Raw genomic sequence first — 19,242 nt, 5'->3', positions numbered from 1 at the left:
AAGGGCGCTCCACAGTCGCATTCGCGTCTTCGCGTCGCGATTCGCGCACGTGTGTGGAGGAAACTTAATATTTGTGCAATACCACAATAATTTTTTTTCTCGATGATTAGTATAAAAATTGTCACAAGCAGACGGGACATGTAGTGTTGACAAAATAAAACATTTGCATTTATCTATGGATTCAGCACTTTGAAATTATCTGTGGTTAACTGTCAGTTAAAAAACAATAGCAAAGCAATTCAAATTCCAACGGTGAATAACAACATTTTAAAGAGTGGATTGTTGTTAGGATGTTATAAATTGTTTGTTTAGTTCTATCGTTTGTAATAATTAAGAAGGGAAACGGATTTCCATGTAAAGTTAGTGTTAAAGTGTATTAATGTTAAAATATAAATTAAGATTGTGTCCACCATGATTCTAAAATGGACAACTATTCTCACAAATTGGGTAAGTCAAATCAAAATTCGGTTTTAAAACTAATGTATTCTTCTTTAGACTCTGATGTAACTCGAGGTTGATTGAAACGATTTTTACGAGCTTAAGATAGGTATCTTCGTAATACATAATCTTTCATAGCGGTCTGAATATATTCGATACAATTAAGATTAAGCTTCCAAATATTTAACCGTTTTTCTCTTGAACTAAACGGTCTGAAGCTATAACCGTGTTTTTATTTTATTACAATTACAACAATAATAAAAAAACAATGAAAATTACCTAATGTTTGGTTGAGGAACTTAAAACTAAAAATTTAATTTTCAGATTAACTGTTACACAAATGAAAACGAAAAAAGAGAGCAAAATATAACTGGTGAAAATCTACTCAACATATTCACACACATACACGAAAGTATCAAATTAGATGATTCAAAGTCTTCCAAGTTCGAAGCAATCACAATCCAAGATTTTATTGTCGAAAAATATCCAGGCTTCAAATTTGAAAATGGAACTCTGGAAGCCACATGCGAGGAAGAAATTTACATAGTAGCTTCGCTATTGTTATATTTTATCTGTGTGAACTCTAAAAATGCCGAAATTAAAAGGGCCATGTGTAGCAAGCTTAGTGCCGGAGACCAGGAGATTATAATGAAATTTAGCAAATGTCTAATGGATTGTTCTCCTATTTTGTATGCAGATGTTGAAGCAGCTATTGCAGGTATGTTCGTTCCTATTTTCTACAGCAATTTCCATAATAAACTTTTACTATGCTTATGCTTAATCCGCCCAACCCTGTAAAAGTACAGGGAAAAGTCTTAGAACTAAGAATTTGTTAAAAAAAGAAAGTTAGATTTGTACGGAACCTTCGGTGGGGGAGTCCGACTCTCACTTGGCCAGTTTTTTATCCCATAGCCCAGTATATAGACCATCGCTTCCACCCCATAGCCTAGCTCATGTTAGATTCCATCAACTCTAAGAGGCCTTTCACTCTGGAGGGTGCTGCCTCTGCATCTGTCCCATGACATGGGCAGCATCCGCTCAGTGTACCCCTTACATCTCATTAAAGTTCTATGTTACAACTGTTACAAGAATATTGGGAATCAAATATTATTCCAAATATCAATTTAATTATGATTGTGTTAAGGTTGAAAATCAATTGTAGGTAAAAAAATAAATCCATCTGTTAATCATGATATAGAAGTAATTCACCTGGCATAGATAAATCCGCCCTAAGTCAAAACACAGCAGGTGATCAGACTGATTATAAATAAAAAAACAGTTGAATTAAAGAAAAATTATACCATAGTGAGTTTTACCAAAGTCCAAATTTAAATAGCAAATTTAAATAAGATCAGTCAAATATTTATTTCTGTCTTTCTATTGTAACATAACAGTTAAGCCCAGACATAATATATTTTAGTAAAAAAAAAAACTAAATCCATAAAACAACCCAATTCAATCTTTATTGCCTTAGCAATAAGATTGATTATCGCAAACGACACGCGCCGCCGCGTAAGCAAAAAAAAATCGCCATATGTTCCGGTTCAATAACAAGGGTGGCCAAAACGGCAGGTGCTACTTCAATACCAGCTGTCTGGCCATCTGGGCCATGACGTAAGCATTTGTCCCTTTCCTATTTAGAAAGAAGGAAAGGATACGATGATTAACAGGACGATACTAGGGGTTGATTCTAAACATGTGTATCTAGTTTGGTGGTAAAGGTCGACATATTGAAGGTTACATAGGTCTATTAAAGTTTTGACATTTTGAATGTATACCTACCGCGGCACTGCTATCGCGATGAGTATGTTAATTTTTATTTTTGATATGATGGCGGCTGTTTCTCGTACCGCTCACTTGTCAGAGTGTTCATCTTCATATCCTGGAACCTAAATGATCAGTGATCACGTCATTCACGTCACGTACTGTGCGGTTTCAAAGGAATTTCTACCCGCTAACACTTCTTGCCCAGGTTTTGTTGAAACCCCTTGTGTTGCATGCGTCCATAGGCTATGGTGCCATACACATACACGTAAATTTTAGCTTCAGGCGAAGTCCACTGTACGCATTCTATACGCACTAATTGCACCATGCACAGATTCCAGGCATCGTAAACATCGGTTAAGTTCCGTTAAATTTAAATGATGCCCTCGTAAATAATATCCATTTATTACGTGAACCAATGATGTCATCCGTGCAGGAGTTTGGAAAAGGTGCGGTTAATTTTAGAAAACTTTCTGAGTCGGCTGGGCCAAACCCGCACCTTAATGCCTATTGTTATGTTTTGCGGGAAAGGGTAAAATAAGTATAACAAAGGTGAAGGATTTTGAATATCCCGTATGTATGTATATAAAAATTACATATAGGAATCGCACCAGAAGAGGCCTACACAGAAACATATATATTGAAAATCTAGATTTACGTATTTCCATCCCTATCCTTCAAAAAGACAAAGAAATGAAGAAAGTAATTTATCAATTTTATCATATTCGGAACTCTCCTACAAAAAACTGTTAAATTTGTACGGAACCCTCGGTGGCCGAGTCCGACTCGCACCTGGCCGTACGCTTTCCCTCTTAACTTAAGGCGCCTTTTTGGCGTTCCTTTAGGATCTTCTTAAACAAGTTCTACTGTAGTTGTTAAATAAGCAATCAATCTACTTTTAGGCTATAGGTACATTTATAAGTCCCTTTTATTTCGCGATTCACATCAAATATTATCATGCAGTAAAACAAGGTATAATTGCTTTCAGAGGCGTGCGGACCAGATACTTCAGCCACGGTGGCAGAGACGCCACCCGCACTCCGTTCGCTGCACGGCGAAGTACGGAGACTGCAGGCCGCATTGGACGCTGAGCGTTTCGACCGCAACTACTTGCAAGAGGAGCTGTCTAGGACCAACTTAAAGTTGGAGAAACTGAGTAAGTATTCAAACAGTGTGGGGTAAGGTAGTGCTCCGCTTGCTCCAGAGGCTCCAGAGGCCCTACCGCGAAAAACGAAATTACAATTTCTTGTCTCTATCATTCGAATTTGCAAGAAGCAGATAACGAAATTTAGGAAAATGGTTTTTCACGGTGACAATACTAGACTAGCTAGACCCTGAGCGTTTCAACCGCAACTGCTTACAAGAGAAGCTGTTTGAAGTTGGAGAAGCTGAGTAAGTGTTCGTCTTCAGTGCCATAGCATACGAATGACTTTAGTCAATTGTGACCTAGCAGGTAAGTAACATAGCATATAGCATAGTTAATAACAAGCCTTTATTATGGATTCTGGTTGCATCAAACTATTGTTACCACCGTCAGGCCTATGGAACTCTCCGCGCGAGCTCGGATTTATACCTACGACTCGCTTCCCGCCGGCGGTACTAAAGCTAAACAGTACGACAAAGATGAATGGATGGAATGCGAAAATTAGTCAAATATAACAGATTTCTTCGTAGGTATAGAAATAAATATGGAAGTATTCTTTGTGCTCCTTATATATGAGTATAACCTATCTATAGTTATATTATATCATTGTTTTGTGTTTGATTATAAATTTTCTGTGTCAAAACTGCTGCATCATTAACTAATTCTTTATTTTTCCTAATTTCAGCAAAAATAAAAGAGCAATACAAGCTTGACATTGTGAACCTCAAAGCGAAGATATCGCTGTGCTGCGGCGAGAAGCGAGAGTCTCACAGGGAGGCCAGAGCGGATGAGTTTATAGCGAGACTGCAGCGACAGATACATGACTTAGAGACGCGGTTGGAAGACACCCTTAGCCAGTTGGAGGATGTTCAGCAAGAACGGGATACTTATAAACAGAAGGTTTGTACTTAAATAAACTGTATAGTGGAATATTGACGTAATTTGGGATAAAGGATCCAACCCACTTAAATCTGTCAATAAAATGTGCCATTCTCAACCAAAAGGGTACTCATTGTCGGTCGTCAATAAGGCGCTATTTCCATATAGCTTCAATTTGAAATCAACCTTATTGACAAGTGACAATGTGATACTTTTTGATTAAAAACGTCACAAATGATTACTTCCGTCAAAAATATGTCATTTATTTTTATGCCAAATTTCGAAGACTGTTCCATTTCGCTAAATCACGTCCAATAATGATTGCACTTCACACGACTGTATTTGACAAATATTCGTGTTGCATCTCTTTTCTTTGTAATACAAAACAAAAGGAATGCAACACGAATATTTGCCACATAAAGCCAGGTGAAGTGCCAGCATAAGAGTTAAAAAAATTATAGTTGGGGTGAGCGTGTACCTCTCGAGCGACTTTTTATGCTACCGTAAATAGAATTACTTTTACTTTGTCACTCTGTTCTCGTGTAAGTGACTTGTATGTCTTTTATGAGAATCTATCTATCTATCTTAGGTTATCTTTAAACCTAAATAAAGTGTCAACATACCACCAGTACAAATCCTCAGATGATATTCCAAAAGTTGCTAGACTTAAACTTAACTTTCAAAAAGCTTCAAGCCCACATCTATCTCCTTTCCAGGTTACTGACTTAAAGCAAGAACGGGACAAATGGCTGTCTCTCAGCCAGCAAGAAGCCGACAAGGCCGGTCAGCTGGCCGACCAGCTGGACGCCGAGCGTCGCACCGTCGTGACTCTCAGGGACCTAGTCTCCGAGCTAAGGCAGCATAACCGCAATAATGGATTAGACTCTAGTATGCTGGAGTGTGACGACCCTGATACTAGTATACAGTCGCTCAGTAATTTATGTGAGTTGATTTTTATTCCCACACACATTTACTATGTCTATAATTATAAGTTTTTGTGACATTGACATGATCAAATTTGATCTGGTACTACTATCATGGTAAACCTATCATGGACCACAAAATGAAGATTCCATTTTGAATTTAATGTTTATTCATTGCAGCTGTGTGCAATGAAGTTTGTGCGAATGTAATTGAGGTGCAGCTAGGGGAAGAAAGGGCGAAAATTGAAGTTTTGAAGCATCAAATTCAGAGTTTGCAGGTGTGTTTCGATTTTAACATTATTATTTTTTTACTTAATTTAATGATGATATTGATTATGTACTCCTTGAGGCTAATTATTACACTTTTTTACAGGAACAACTCGCCAAAGCCAATCAGAACTTTGAATCTGAAAAATTGGCTCTTGAGGCTGTTTTAACTGAAAAAGACACTAATATTAACAATCTAAAACAACGCATCAATGAAGAGATCGAGGAAAAACTTAATTTAAAGAGTAAAAGCGAACAAGAAATTGACCAATTAAACAAAAATATATTAGATATGTCACAACAAATAGAATACTTAAAAGAAAATTCAAAACAAGAACTACAACAGAAAGTTCAAGAATTACAATTATTGCAGGAGCAATTTGCAAATGAAACTGAAAATTTAGACAAAGAAATTACAAACCTTCAGAAAGATATTAAAGGACAAAATAAACTAAAAAAGCAATGTGATGAAGAAATCTTGCATTTAAACACTAGGATAGTTGATGTCTTGCAGACATTAAACGATGTAGAGAAAAGTTCGAAACATGCATTAGCAGAAAAAGAACAAGAAATAAGTGCTCTGAAACAGACATTCACAGAAGAAACCAAGAAAACTAGTAATACAATTACTAATCTTCAAGCAGAGATGGAAGAACAAAAATGTTTAAAAACACAATTCGAACAAGATATTGTTGTACTAAACAATATAATAGTTGAAATTTCGCAGAATTTAAAGGATACAGAGGAAAAGTCAAAACATCAACTAAAAGAAAAAGAACAAGTTATACACACACTAAAGCAGCAACTGTCAGACGAGACGCAGAAATCCAGTAATTGGATTAACAAACTCCAAGAAGATTTAAAAGAACAAATATACTTAAAAACTCGCTGCGAGGAAGATATCGTAGAATTGAATAGTAAAATTGTTAAAATGTCTCAAAAAATAAAGGACATAGAAGAAAATTCAAAACTTCTATTAGAAGAAAAGTTTGAAGCAATCCAAACAATACAGCAGAAATTGTCAGATGAGACGCATAAATCGAGTAACATGATCAAAGAACTCCGAGAGCAGTTAAAGGAGGAAAATATCTCAAAAACACAACGTGACCAAGAAATTGTAGTGTTGAACAATGAAATAATTGCAATGAAACAGACAATAAACACTGTAGAAGAAAACTCGAAGCACCTACTAGAAGAAAAGGAACAAACGATTCATAAACTTCAGCAGCAATATTTAGAGGAGGCCGAGAAATCTAGTGACTTGGTTACGGAACTCCAGGAAGAGTTGAAACAACAAAATAACTTAAAAACACGCTACGAGCAAGATATCGTTGAATTAAACCGTAAAATAATGGATATGTCAGAGCAATTAAAAAACGTAGAAGAAAATTCTAAGCAAACATTAGAAACAAAGGAACAAGTTATTCTGGAACTACAACAGCAATATTCAGATGAGACGAAAAAATATCTTGAACTTCAAGAAGAGCTAAGAGAGCAAAAGACTTTAAAAGTACGCAGCGATCAAGAAATCGTAGAACTAAATAATAAATTAGTTGAGGTGTCACAAACAATGAAGAACATTGAGGAACGTTCGAAACTTGTGATAGAGGAAAAAGAACAAGAAATTAAGTTGTTACAGGAACAATATGCAATTGAAATTAAGAAAACGAATGACTTGATTTCAGATTTTCAAGAGGAGATAAAAGAGCAAAATAACATTAAAACTCAATGTGAACAAGACATAGTTGAACTAAACATTAAGATACTTGAATTGACACAAACAATAAACAATCTAGAGGAAAGATCAATACAAACGCTTCATGCAAAGGAACAAGAAATGCAATCTGTTCAACAACAATTTGAAGAGGAAATAAAAAAAATAGAAATAAAGAACAAAATTCTTGAAATCGAGATTTTAGAAGCAAACAACAGTAAAAAAGCTTGTGACCAAGACATCGCCATTTTAAACAATAAAATAGATGAATTATCACAAGCAGTAAAAGACAAAGAAGAGAGTTCAAAATTAGCTCTTGAAGAAAAAGAACAAGAAAAATGTACACTGCAACAGAAACTTGTAGAACAAACTGATCAATCGGAATTTATAATTAAAAACCTTAATAAAGAACTCGAGGCTGAAAAACAAGCCCAGTTAAGTTTCAAACAAACACAATTGCAAGAAAAGGATACCTTTATTGAGAAACTGGACCAAGAAGTAAAACATTTAACTGCTTTTGTATCAAGTCTTGAAGAAAGATGTCAAAAGATTATTGAAGACAACCGCAAAGAGGTTCATTCACTGAATCAGGAAATCGACAGGTTAAATAATAAGGCCGTAGAAATTTCACAAGCAATTAACGATTTAGAAGAAAATTCAAGACTAGCGCTACAAGAAAAAGTGCAAGAAATACAGACGCAGTATCAGCAATTTTCAGCTGAGCGAGATAAATCAGAAAATATCATTAAGAATCTCAAGATAGAGCTGGAAGCTGAAAAATATGCACAGTTAAAGTTAAAAGAAGATTTTGACAATCGCATAATGAAACTAAATGAAAAAGTCTTAAACCGAAATAATGAGTTAGTAGAATTACAAAACAATATTATTCAGAAGAGTGAACTGATCGAAGTGATACAGTCAGATTTAAGACGAGAAAAGGAATTGAGGGATGAATTATCCAATACATGCAATCATCAACTGTCCTCACTGAATGAACAGAAAAAATCAATTGAAACTGATCTGCAGCAAAAGTTGCACGAGATTCAAGAGTTAAAAACGCAAATCCTCGAAAAAGAAATATTAACAGGTAAATTAAACAAGGAAAAAGAAAATTTAAGCACTTCTATTTCAAACTTGGAAGAAAAATGTAGACATCGTGATGGTATAATAAAAGAGAAACAGAAAGAAATTGAATTTCTCAACGACGTTTATCAGAAAGAGCAAGAAAAACTCAATCATAAAATCGACGAGCGTAGTGCATCTATAAAATCCTTGCAAATGCAATTGCAAAATGAAATCCAGTACAAAATACAACTGCAAGATGAACTTTCTGAGCTAAAGTCATCGAAGCTATCTTTAACTGAGGAGCTTAATGCAGCAAAGAGTAAGTTGATTTGTTTACCTTTTATTACTTACCATGCATTTTAGTTGTTTTAGTATCAGATATTAAATCATTTGTATAATTAATTAAGTGTTAACCTCCTAAGACCCCGCGTACAAATTTTTGTACATATCCACAATCAATTTTGAACTTTTGTTGAGTAACTAAGTTCCAAATTCAAAAACAAAACAAATGCTTCTGGGTCTCAGGAGGTTTGTATTATTTAGCTGCCTTATATATTCTTCTACAAATAGTAAATGTGTTTTCAGTTCTGATGAAAGATTATGAAGAGAAGACACTGGAATGGGAGAAACAGAAAAATAATATGAAAGAGCAAATACATTTTGTAACTAAAAAGGTAGAAAAACTTGAAGAAGAGAAGTCTATGCTGGTCAAGGAAATTGAAGTTATTAAGGAGATTCAAACTGGCGAGGCAAAAGGTCTTGAAGAAAAAATAATAATGTTGGAGAAACAGAAGATAGAAATGGACAACAAAATTCATGTGAATATTGTAGAGGTAAAGAAACTTGAAGATGAGAAAATATTGATACTAAACGAGGTAGACGCACTTATAGGTGCTCAAATCGAGGCAACAAAGAATCACGAAGAAAAATTAATTATGTGGGAAAAACAAAAGATTGAATTAGATGAACAAGTGCAGGCTAATGTTCTCAAAGCGGAAAAGATTGAAGATGAAAAAACTAAATTATTGCACGAAATTGAAAAGCTTAAAGAAGTACAAATTGAAGAGTTGAAGAATCATGAAGAAAAGACGAATATGTGGGAAAAACAGAAAATTGAATTAGAAGAACAGGTGCAAGCTAAAGTTCTAAACGTAGAAAAGCTTGAAGACGAAAAAAATAAATTATTGACGGAGATTAAAAAGCTTAAAGAAGTACACGTGGGTGAATCTAAGAATCATGAAGAAAAAATACTTGTGTTAGAAAAACAGACTAATGACTTGAAAGCACAAATTCAGGCCAACAGCCTTACTATCGGGAGCCTGGAAGATGAAAAAGCGTTATTAATAAATGAGGTTGAAGTAATGAAGGCAACTCAAATGGGAGAGATAAGACATAATGAAGAGAAAACCATTACGTGGGAGAAAGAGAAGATGGACTTAACAGAGAAAATTCATGTCAATGTTGTAATGGTCAAAGAGCTGGAAAATGAAAAAGCTTTGTTGTTGAAGGAGATTGAAGATCTTCAGGCAGCACGAACAGAAGAGACAAAGTCTCGAGAAGAAAATGCGATTAATATTAACAAACTCGAAAAAGAAAAGGCATTATTATCAAAGGAGGTAGAAGATCTTAAAACAGTTCGAAGTGAAGACGCAAATAATTATAAAGAAAATAAGCTAACGTGGGAGAAGCAGAATATGGAATTCGATGAACAGATACAAGCATTAATCGCAAAGGTTGAGCACCTAGAAGATGAGAAAGCGTTGTTATTAAAGGAAATGGAAGCATTAAAGATCATACAAGCAAATGAGGCGAAGGAACATAAAGATAACACGTTGGCATTGGAGAAACAACCTAATGAATTGAAAGTCCAAATACAAGAGAACAATGTTAAAATGGAGAAACTTGAAGATGAAAAAACTGCGTTGTTGAAGAAGATAGAACTGGTTAAAGTTACGCTAAGTGATGAGGCCAAGGTTTATGAAGAAAATATGCTTATATTGAACAAACTGATGAACGATATGAAGGAGCAGATACAAGATAGTGTTCTGAATGTAGAAAAACTGCAAGAGGAAAAAGAAATGTTATTAAAGGAGATGGAAACACACAAGACAGTTGAAAGTGGGGAAATGAAAGACCGCGAAGAAAAAGCACTATTGTGGGTGAAGGAAAAGATGGAATTGAACGAAAAATTGCGGGAAAATACACTTAAGGTTAAGAAACTTGAAGAAGAAAAGGTGAAAATGACCAAGAAGATAGAGGAACTTATAGGGACACAAACATATGCATGTAAGTTAGCATTTTCGTTTCCTAAAATCAGTTCTGAACATGCATTATTTACTATTGTACTTTTGGGGGTGAATCGATTTTTTCTTGTCACCCGTCATGGTTACGTTCTCCTAAGTCTGTGAAACTGTAAACTGGTTTATTATGGCATTTAAATTCACCAAATAATAAAATAAAATAAAAAGTCATTTATTCAGGTGTCAACCCATTAATTAAAATATCACTACATAGTATAAAACAAAGTCGCTTTCCGCTGTCTGTCTGTCCCTATGTATGCTTAGATCTTTAAAACTACGCAACGGATTTTGATGCGGTTTTGGCCTATTAATAAAGTAATTCTTGAGGAAAGTTTTAGTGTATAAATTGTAAAGGGTTTGTGTAACCTGTGCGAAGCTGCGGGTCGCTAGTAAAATATAAGTCCTGTCCATAAAGCTTCAGAATTTCATTTAACAAACTGCTACTTAGGTATAGTCTGCTGGCTGATAGGACAGAATAACAACAAGAAATTTGTGATATTAAACTTTATATAGTTGGTCAAGCAAATCTTGTCAGTAAAAAAGGCGCGAAATTCAAATTTTCTATGGGACGATGGTTATATGGTTGGATGGTATGGATGGTTGGTTGGTGGTGGATGGTTGGTGGGCGGGTTCTTCGCGCCTACATTTTTTAAATTTGCCGCCTTTTTCTACTGACAAGATTTGCTTGACCAACTATATGAATTGATTTCAGGCTTCAAAAAGGAACACGAAGAAAAGATACAAAGTTTGGAGAAACAAGAGACTGAACTGAAGGAACAAATGAAGGCTGATGCTCTGAAGGTTGAAATGCTTGAAAAAGAGAAGACAATGCTATTAAAGGAGCTAGAAGCTCTAAAGGCAGCTCAAAAGGAGATGCGTAAGTTAACACTGTTTGTGGTTAAAGTACAAATTTTCAAATTAAAATTTAGATGAATTTTTGATATAAACGAAGTAGTCTGTTGCTTTCTTTAATTACCATTGCTATGAGTTTGCTATTTTAAGGGAATATGTGGTATTTTCTATAAAAAGGGACCTTATTGTCTATGGCGCTTACGCCATTATAAACGATACTTACTTACTTACTGCTGTGGCGCGACGACCCGAAGTGGATCCTGGCCTCCGACACCAAAGACCGCCATGCCACTCTGTCCAAAGCCGTTTCTGTCCAGTCGACGGCGCCGAGTTCGCTGAGGTCTTTCTGCACTTCTACTTCGTACCTAGGGCGTCCAGACGGTCTTCGGCCACTTGGTACTCCAGAGTACGCCCTCCAGACTGCGCGATCTTTCCCCATCCGGACTACGTGCCCGAGCCATCGGAGCCTGGCGGCTTTCGTTTCTCCGATGATGTTCGGCTCGGACACCAGATCTTCAATCTCCTGGTTCTTGCGGAGTCTCCAGGTTCCATCCTCTCGACGTGTGGGTCCCAATATCTTGCGGTAGATCTTCCGCTCGGCTACCAGCAGCGCGCGCTCCTCTTTTTGTGTTAGTGTCCAGGCTTCGCATCCGTACATAAGAATTGGCCTTATGACCGTTTTGTATATTCGAAGCTTCGTGTTCCTGGTCATTAGCTTGGACACTAACACTTTGTGCAGGGCAGCAGCACAGCGTAGAGCATTCTGGATCCGGACCTGTATCTCGCCCTCTCTCTGGTTGGTATCTGTGACGATGCATCCAAGATACTTGAACCTCTCCACGCCATTGTATGAGGTATCTCCCACTGTGAGGCCTTTCCTACGAATCCTTGTGTTTTTGTATCTCTTCATGTGAAGGTACTCAGTTTTGTCGTGATTCACTCGTAGGCCAACCTTCACAGCTTCCCCCTCTAAATTCTGGACAGCTCTGCGGACATCCTCTTCACTTTCTCCTAGAAGGGCCAGGTCATCGGCATACCCAACACACCGGTGTCTGTTGTGCGGCGGGTTAACACCCCGCTCACATAAAAAAGCTACTGTTACGAAACCGACACATTATAAACGATGCTCCGATATAAATACATTGCCGCGCGACGCTGTGCGGCGTAAGCGCCATCGACAATAAGGTTCCTTTTCATAGAAAATGCCCCATATATTTAATATTCTCTTAAATAAATAAAAATCTCATGTCTAACTAATAATCAGAAACATTAGGTACTGAACTTTGTTGCTATAATTTAAGATGTTAACACTTTGTAATAAAATACAGAAGACAAATAAATACTAAACTAACTATAATTAAGCAACTGATGTATAAACTCTTTCAGTGGCGGCAGCATCACAAGAAAAAACAACCGGAACTAAACATAACAGCTGGGAAAAGGAAATTCAAGGCATGCATCAGGTAGATACCACAACATCTGATCTTGGTCACTCTTCCATGGAAAGTCTCAAAACTATATCGGACTTAGAAAAGATCATTCAGGACAAGAACCGAAAAATAACCTCCATGCAGATAGAAATTTCTTACATCAAATCCATGATGGCCGAGTCCGGGCTCAAGCTTATTGATGTTACTAATGAGTTAGAGGTTAGTAAGGACACTTGTCAAGAATTGTCCTCGCAGCTGAAGAAAATAGTTTATCAGAAAAATGAAGAGATCTCTGAGCTCAAGCGGCAAGTCGCCAAAATGAGCGCTACAGAAAACCGCGCCAGTCAAATCATCAGGTTATCAGCCAAATATCAAGCCATGATACTGAAAAGGATTGCAGAAATTAAGTCAAGCGCAGTATTAAAGGAGTTAACCAATTTCGGAAACCAAAATTCCAACGGCGACGACCTACGGCGAAGCATCGGCTCCGTAACTATGGAGGATTTAGAAAACTTCCTAGAAACTACTGATAGACATCTCAAACGGTGTTCAGAGAAGCAGATGACCCTCCAAAAGGACCGAGACCGTCTTACAGAAGTTAATAGAATAAACGAATCAGAGATAATCAACATGAAGAAGTTCTTAACGGAGATGTCCGTTAGTTTTAGAACGTTTACTACAGTGAAAGAAGTTTACAACCAGAAATTGTCTAAGATCGTGTCTCTACAGCGGACAGTAAGGCGGGACATATTGAGTTTAGATGGACGAATAACGGAAGCTACAATGTGTAAACTGGAACGCGGGTACGCCGCGGTGATGCAGGATCTTTCAGAGTGTGCAATGAATTTGGAGCGCTGGGTGGACCGTAGCGTCAGCAGAATGCTTTCCGCGGAGAAAATAAAGCAAGCATTTACTAGCGACTTAGAACAGGCCTCGCTCTCCACAAATAACTATCAGAATGCGGCCGTGGAAGTGCAGTTGAGTGAGTTAGAAAACTCCTTCCAAAAGCTTCTGGTAGAGATTGGCAGAGCGCAGAAAGGAGAGGGTGCAAGGAGCGCCCAAGAGGTCACCATAATGGAAGTCCGCGCCGAATACGAGGACAAACTCAACAGAATGAAGGCTAAAATGGTCAGTATCGCCCCCGTTGTGTTAATCATATTAGGCTATCAGGTAGTGTGGTGGTTCTATCTACATACGGAATCATGAAATTTGGCTTGTTTGTTTTTGCTTGTTTTATTAATAAATTATTTGTTGAAGGTCTTGTTTTATTTCCTGTGTTGTAGTGTAGTTGCTTGAAGCGTGGAAACAAGGTAATACTCTTTTTTGATGCATGTGCTTGCATGCTTGTCACAAAATCTTACATGTGATAAAGTGTTTTTAATTTTCAGAAAGAGCTGTTCCATGAAGAGATGGGTAGACTGAAGCAGAAGCAAGCGGATGAAATAGCAATACTGGAGAGAGAATTAGTGAAATGTAAGGAGAAGATGGCAGACTCGAGTAAAGCGTATGAAGAGCATATTCGGGCGCTTACGACGGAGCTGTGGAGTGTGGGAGAGAAGTTTTTGGTGAAGCAGGAGGAAGCTGATTGGTTGAGGAAGAAGCAGTCGGGATCGCTTATGTCGTTGCAGCATGTGCATTCTGTAAGTGCAGTTATCTAAAGTCTGTCCGAAAATTTATTCGTGAACTTGAATGTCGATTTTGCTGATTTGTTTGGTTTCGTGGCATCTCTACAAAAAAGTCCAATTAAATAAATTGATAAAGTAAATACGGTATTATTGCAAAGATTTATGAGTTTTTGTGTTACTTTGCAGTCCGGACTACATACTCATGGGCATGGCCAAGAAATGTTTGGACGACCATCAGATACGTATTCTCTGCGATCTCTTCCTGTTCACAATAAGAAAACAGGTATGATACATAACACACATTGGAACTGTTACTAGATGATGATTTCATGTAGTTTGCATTGCAATGCACTTTGCGATGATGCAAAATGGGGAAAAATGCGGGTTTTTCCAAGTCCAAATTTAACAAAAACACTGATCTAATGTTTATTTCACTTTTCACGGTAATAAATAATAGTGCACAGCGTTTCAACAGCTTCGATATTGATCCTAACAATTTCTTTTTTTATGGACACACTAGCTGATGAACCAGCAATTTAGAGTTTATTAGGTTATTTAGGAAGTCGCACGGCTTCGTGATTTTGTTGAATCCTGGCTCGGAAACGACGAGTTTTTTAGAACTTATGTATCATATATATTTTTTAAAAGTGGAAAAATTACTGCCTTGGGTGAGACTTGAACTCACGGCCTCTGGATCGATACTCCAGCGCTCTGCCAACTGAGCCACCAAGACCTCGATCCATAGTCAGCAAATCTTCCCACTATATGGGTCTAGGGGACCCTAGCGACATCTACCATTCTTACGGTCGATCCAGAGGCCGTGAGTTCAAGTCTCACCCAAGGCAGTAATTTTTCCACTTTTAAATTTATTCTAAGCTTAATAGCATCGATCGCAGACGTTTCTGCTTGTTAAAAATTAATATAGAATGGGTAGCACATCGTAACTGGTGAATTTCCAATATGACTTGGAACTCCGGTGGCCGTTTAAGAAGTGTAACACTCTTACGGTAGATGTCGCTAGGGTCCCCTAGACCCATATAGTGAGAAGATTTGCTGACTATGGATTGAGGTCTTGGTGGCTCAGTTGGCAGAGCGCTGGAGTATCGATCTAGAGGCCGTGAGTTCAAGTCTCACCCAAGGCAGTAATTTTTCCACTTTTAAATTTATTCTAAGCTTAATAGCATCGATCGCAGACGTTTCTGCTTGTTAAAAATTAAAATATTTCAAAAGATATGTCCAATGCAATTCTAAAACGTCAGAAGTACAAATGAAAGATTACAAACACGAAATGCTTTGTGACAATATTCATCGCTCGCTTTCCTACAATGGAAAATGTTTTAAAGGGCCTCTGGCTTTTTTAGGGGGGAACTAAGGTGTTTAAAACCCTTATGTTACAGAGACGCGCGGTCTGCACATGTCGGACGAGGAAGGCGAAGTGTTCGATAACCGCTTCCTGAAGGAGCTGTCGGCGACGCCGCGCGCCTCGCTCTTGCCCGGCCTCGCGCCCGGCCAGCGCGTGTCGGAGCTCAAGCGCCGCAACTCGCTCGTGCCGCCGCATCTCAAGAGTTCATACCCGGCTGAAATGCAGTTCGCACCCACATTGGACGAGGAGGATATTAAGGTACTTTACATTGGTACATTACAAGCTTTAAGTTTTTGAGTTACAGTTTTAATTCAAATTTATTTATTTTTTGTAAAAAAAAAATTGTAAGCTTTTTTTCTGTTTTTTTATATATACTTAATTCATTGTGCATTTTATATTTTATTATTGTTTTTATTTTTTCTCTGTTGTTTAGTATGTATAGATTTTTTTTGTTTGTGGTAGTTACTTTTTTTGTGTGTGTTTTTTGTTAGTGTCGTTGGCGTATGTGTCGCCACCAACTCATAGTTTTAAGTCAGGTCCCCACTGAAAACCAGCGCCGCGGATTACCGCGGCATTATGCTGAGTGGGGTCCTATTTTAGCGTCCAATGTTTTTTGTCTGTATGTTTCCTTTTTTTTCATATATGTAATCTGTTGTGGCGTTAAATAAATGTATTTTCTTTCTTTCTTTACATAAACTAAAACTGTGAAAACGGATTATGTCGCGTATATTGAATTTATACTACGTCCCGACGTTTCGAACCCTTTACAGCGTTCGTGGTCAACGGGTGACTGAGGAAAAGCTACAAAGTACAAAAATACCCAGATACAAAAAATTATGAACCATCATAAACTATAAACTTTAAGGCTGGTTGTACATGCAAAATCAGTTCATAAGGCTAGTTATACAATACAACTATTTTCAAGTAAAGTAGTAGTTTCATATACGCGATATGATCCGTTTTCATAGTTTTATTTCATGACTAACTATCGCGGTAACCGAAGACAATATTAAGGTACTTAGCTAACATGTTGATTAGTTGTTGTCGGGCAACAATGGAGCGAGCTATGCTCTTCAGTTTCCCTGTGTGATCGAATCAGAAATGAGGAGATCCGCAGGAGAACTGTCGATATAGCTCAGATACCAGACTTAAGTGGCAGTGGGCGGGCCACATTGCTCGCAGAACCGATGGCCGATGGGGCAAAAAGGTTCTTGAGTGGCGATCGCGAACCGAAAAACGGAGCAGGAAAAGATCCACAACGAGATGGTCCGACGATCTGGTTAAGGTCGCGGGGAGCCGATGGATGAGAGCGGCGCAAGACCGGTCGTTGTGGAGATCCCTGGGGGGAGACCTATGTCCAGCAGTGGACGTCTTTTGGCTGATATGATGATGATGATGTTGATTTTGACCTGTGCCTCATGGCACAGAGGCGCGAGGCCCACTGTGAAACGACGCTATACTTGTGGTTGAACATTAGAATTTCCTGTTTTTCGATACGTTAGAAAATAAAATATACAAACAGAAAAACATAGAAAGGAGAAATTTCTACGAAATGGTCTCATCTCAACATGATGCTGGCGAAACCCAACGCTGATCTTCCAATTTTTCTTTCCAGTGTGCCAGTACAAGCTTCTCGATGGGCCGACAGCCAAGGAAGGAAGTAGGCATCACCGCCTACAAGAAGCCTGGCCCGCCCACGCCCAGCAAGCAGGCCGGCCGCCTCTCCGCCACGGTATGCCTGTTCACGTATCTTATATTGGTCACGGAATATCTGAATTTATTTAGTGACCATAGAGAACCAGGCTCTGAATTTATGAAAAAAATCAGCTCGTGTGAAATGTGCCTTGTTTAATGCTTAACTGTCTATTTAAAATACCTATCCTACCGTTCTCAGGATTGTGAGCTCCGCGAGTCCCTGCGAGTGGAGGCGGACCCGGGCCGCAAGACAAGCACGCCGTCGCGGATCCGCTCGCTGTTCCGCTCCAACAGAAACGATACTGATATGGTAACTAATAACTAACCCTTTTATTCATAAAACTTTTCAGATGTCAAACTTACAGATACAGATTAAGACAAGCGATTAAATTTATAATGCTTTAGACGGAGAACTAGATTACTAGACCCGGAAAAAGTTTAAAAACCCCCTTTGCTGGTCGCCACTCCGGCCTCTACCGATGAACGTAGTCGTACCTTAACACTAACACTAAAATGGTACAGAAATCAAATTCCTTAATTTATAAATCCTCTTAGCAGGTACTGCCCCCAATTCACGCACGCTTAGGTCTGCCATCTAGCGGCTTAAGAGCCCATCAACGTGCTCACTAGCGCCACTGCTAAATAATTGTGATTATTTTAATTCAACGATAGATATTTAAAAAAGGGGGCCGCTACGTACTGTATTTTGTATTTAAGTACCTTTTGAATACACCAAACTAGTTTTTTCATCGATCTATGAACTCAAAACAAAAACGGCCGTTTTAACTTCGGACCCATAGATTGACGAATCCAGCAACGTAAAAACTATTATAATTTATTCAAAAGGTACTTAAATACAAAATACAGTGCATAGCGGCCCCCTTTTTTTTAAATATCTATCGTTAAATTTAAATAATCACAATTATTTAGCAGTGGAGCTAGTGTGCACATTGATGGACTCTTAAATTACTACGAATGAAGTAATGAACGGCATTAGGCTTCGCGCCAATAAAATGAAGGTGGGGCCTATATTTTTAGCTTTTGGCAATTTTGTTCGAAAATATGTAGTTGCAAAAATGCGAAACAGACCAAAACTACATTGAATTATTCTTTTTTCAGGTAACGCCTCGCAGTCGAAGATTTAGTAGTATTTTCAGAAAGAAATAATGACTTACTGTGATTTGTGTTTTTATAGTGCCTATTAATGTCGGTTATTAATAATTATATGATTATAATGGAATTTTATTAAATTATTGACATTTCTAACACACTGTTTCTATTCTTGGTCAAGTATACTGACAATACCCCTTACGCCTTGTTAACCCTTTGAAATAAGAAAACTGAACCGTCATGAGTTGTATAAAATAATATAAAAATATAAAGTAACTGTCAAAAATTTTTTTTGTTACACACTTATTGCTGACTGTACTTCTTCTCATTTGCATGTCTATCGAGTACTTCTTGAGACCTTTCTAATGAGCCTAAACTTGATGTGTTTGTGTTTTTCCATCGAGGAGTTCCTTTGGCTACCTACCGGCTGCATCAACAGAACACCTCCATGTTAGCATATTATTGCATTGTCACCGGAATTACGATAGTACTCCAAATTTCAACTGAATCAGATATATACCGGAAAGTGGTTCAAATTTTAGGTTCAAGATTTGAAGCACTATATATATATATACAAAGGTATATACGCAGTGAAGCTAAATAAAAGTGTGTAAAAAAGAACGCATACAAGCGTAGAGGCGTGCGCTGTAGTACCTTCATGATTTTAAGTAAA

General features: G+C 37.7%; 1 protein-coding gene and 1 long non-coding RNA gene across 3 annotated transcripts in view; one reads left to right on the top strand and one right to left on the bottom strand.

Moving 5' to 3' along the window:
* LOC134749449 (uncharacterized) overlaps window positions 1-19,242 on the bottom strand; it is a 604,512-nt gene that overhangs the window by 376,030 nt on the left and 209,240 nt on the right. The gene's annotated exons all lie outside the window — the stretch shown is intronic.
* LOC134749406 (golgin subfamily B member 1-like) lies at window positions 240-18,719 on the top strand. The gene is made up of 16 exons (XM_063684324.1): window positions 240-447; window positions 763-1,156; window positions 3,191-3,358; window positions 4,032-4,246; window positions 4,942-5,167; window positions 5,329-5,426; window positions 5,522-8,513; window positions 8,780-10,480; window positions 11,207-11,371; window positions 12,733-13,904; window positions 14,165-14,416; window positions 14,588-14,684; window positions 15,799-16,022; window positions 17,380-17,496; window positions 17,659-17,769; window positions 18,579-18,719. The coding sequence occupies exons 1-16, from the start codon at window positions 412-414 to the stop codon at window positions 18,624-18,626; spliced, it is 8,016 nt and encodes a 2,671-aa protein (XP_063540394.1). The 5' UTR covers window positions 240-411; the 3' UTR covers window positions 18,627-18,719.

Source organism: Cydia strobilella, chromosome 18 (assembly GCF_947568885.1).
Source record: "Cydia strobilella chromosome 18, ilCydStro3.1, whole genome shotgun sequence".
Classification (NCBI taxonomy): domain Eukaryota; kingdom Metazoa; phylum Arthropoda; class Insecta; order Lepidoptera; family Tortricidae; genus Cydia; species Cydia strobilella.
The sequence above is the reverse complement of the archived record's forward strand: the minus strand, read 5'-3'. Positions and strand labels throughout refer to the sequence as shown.

Excerpts from the sequence above, each read along its gene's own strand:
- LOC134749406 (XM_063684324.1), top strand. The coding sequence starts at position 412 with ATGATTCTAAAATGGACAACTATTCTCACAAATTGG. Across the intron at positions 5,168-5,328 it reads ACAGTCGCTCAGTAATTTAT|CTGTGTGCAATGAAGTTTGT; the intron begins GTGAGTTGATTT and ends TATTCATTGCAG. Across the intron at positions 14,417-14,587 it reads CGTTGCAGCATGTGCATTCT|TCCGGACTACATACTCATGG; the intron begins GTAAGTGCAGTT and ends GTTACTTTGCAG.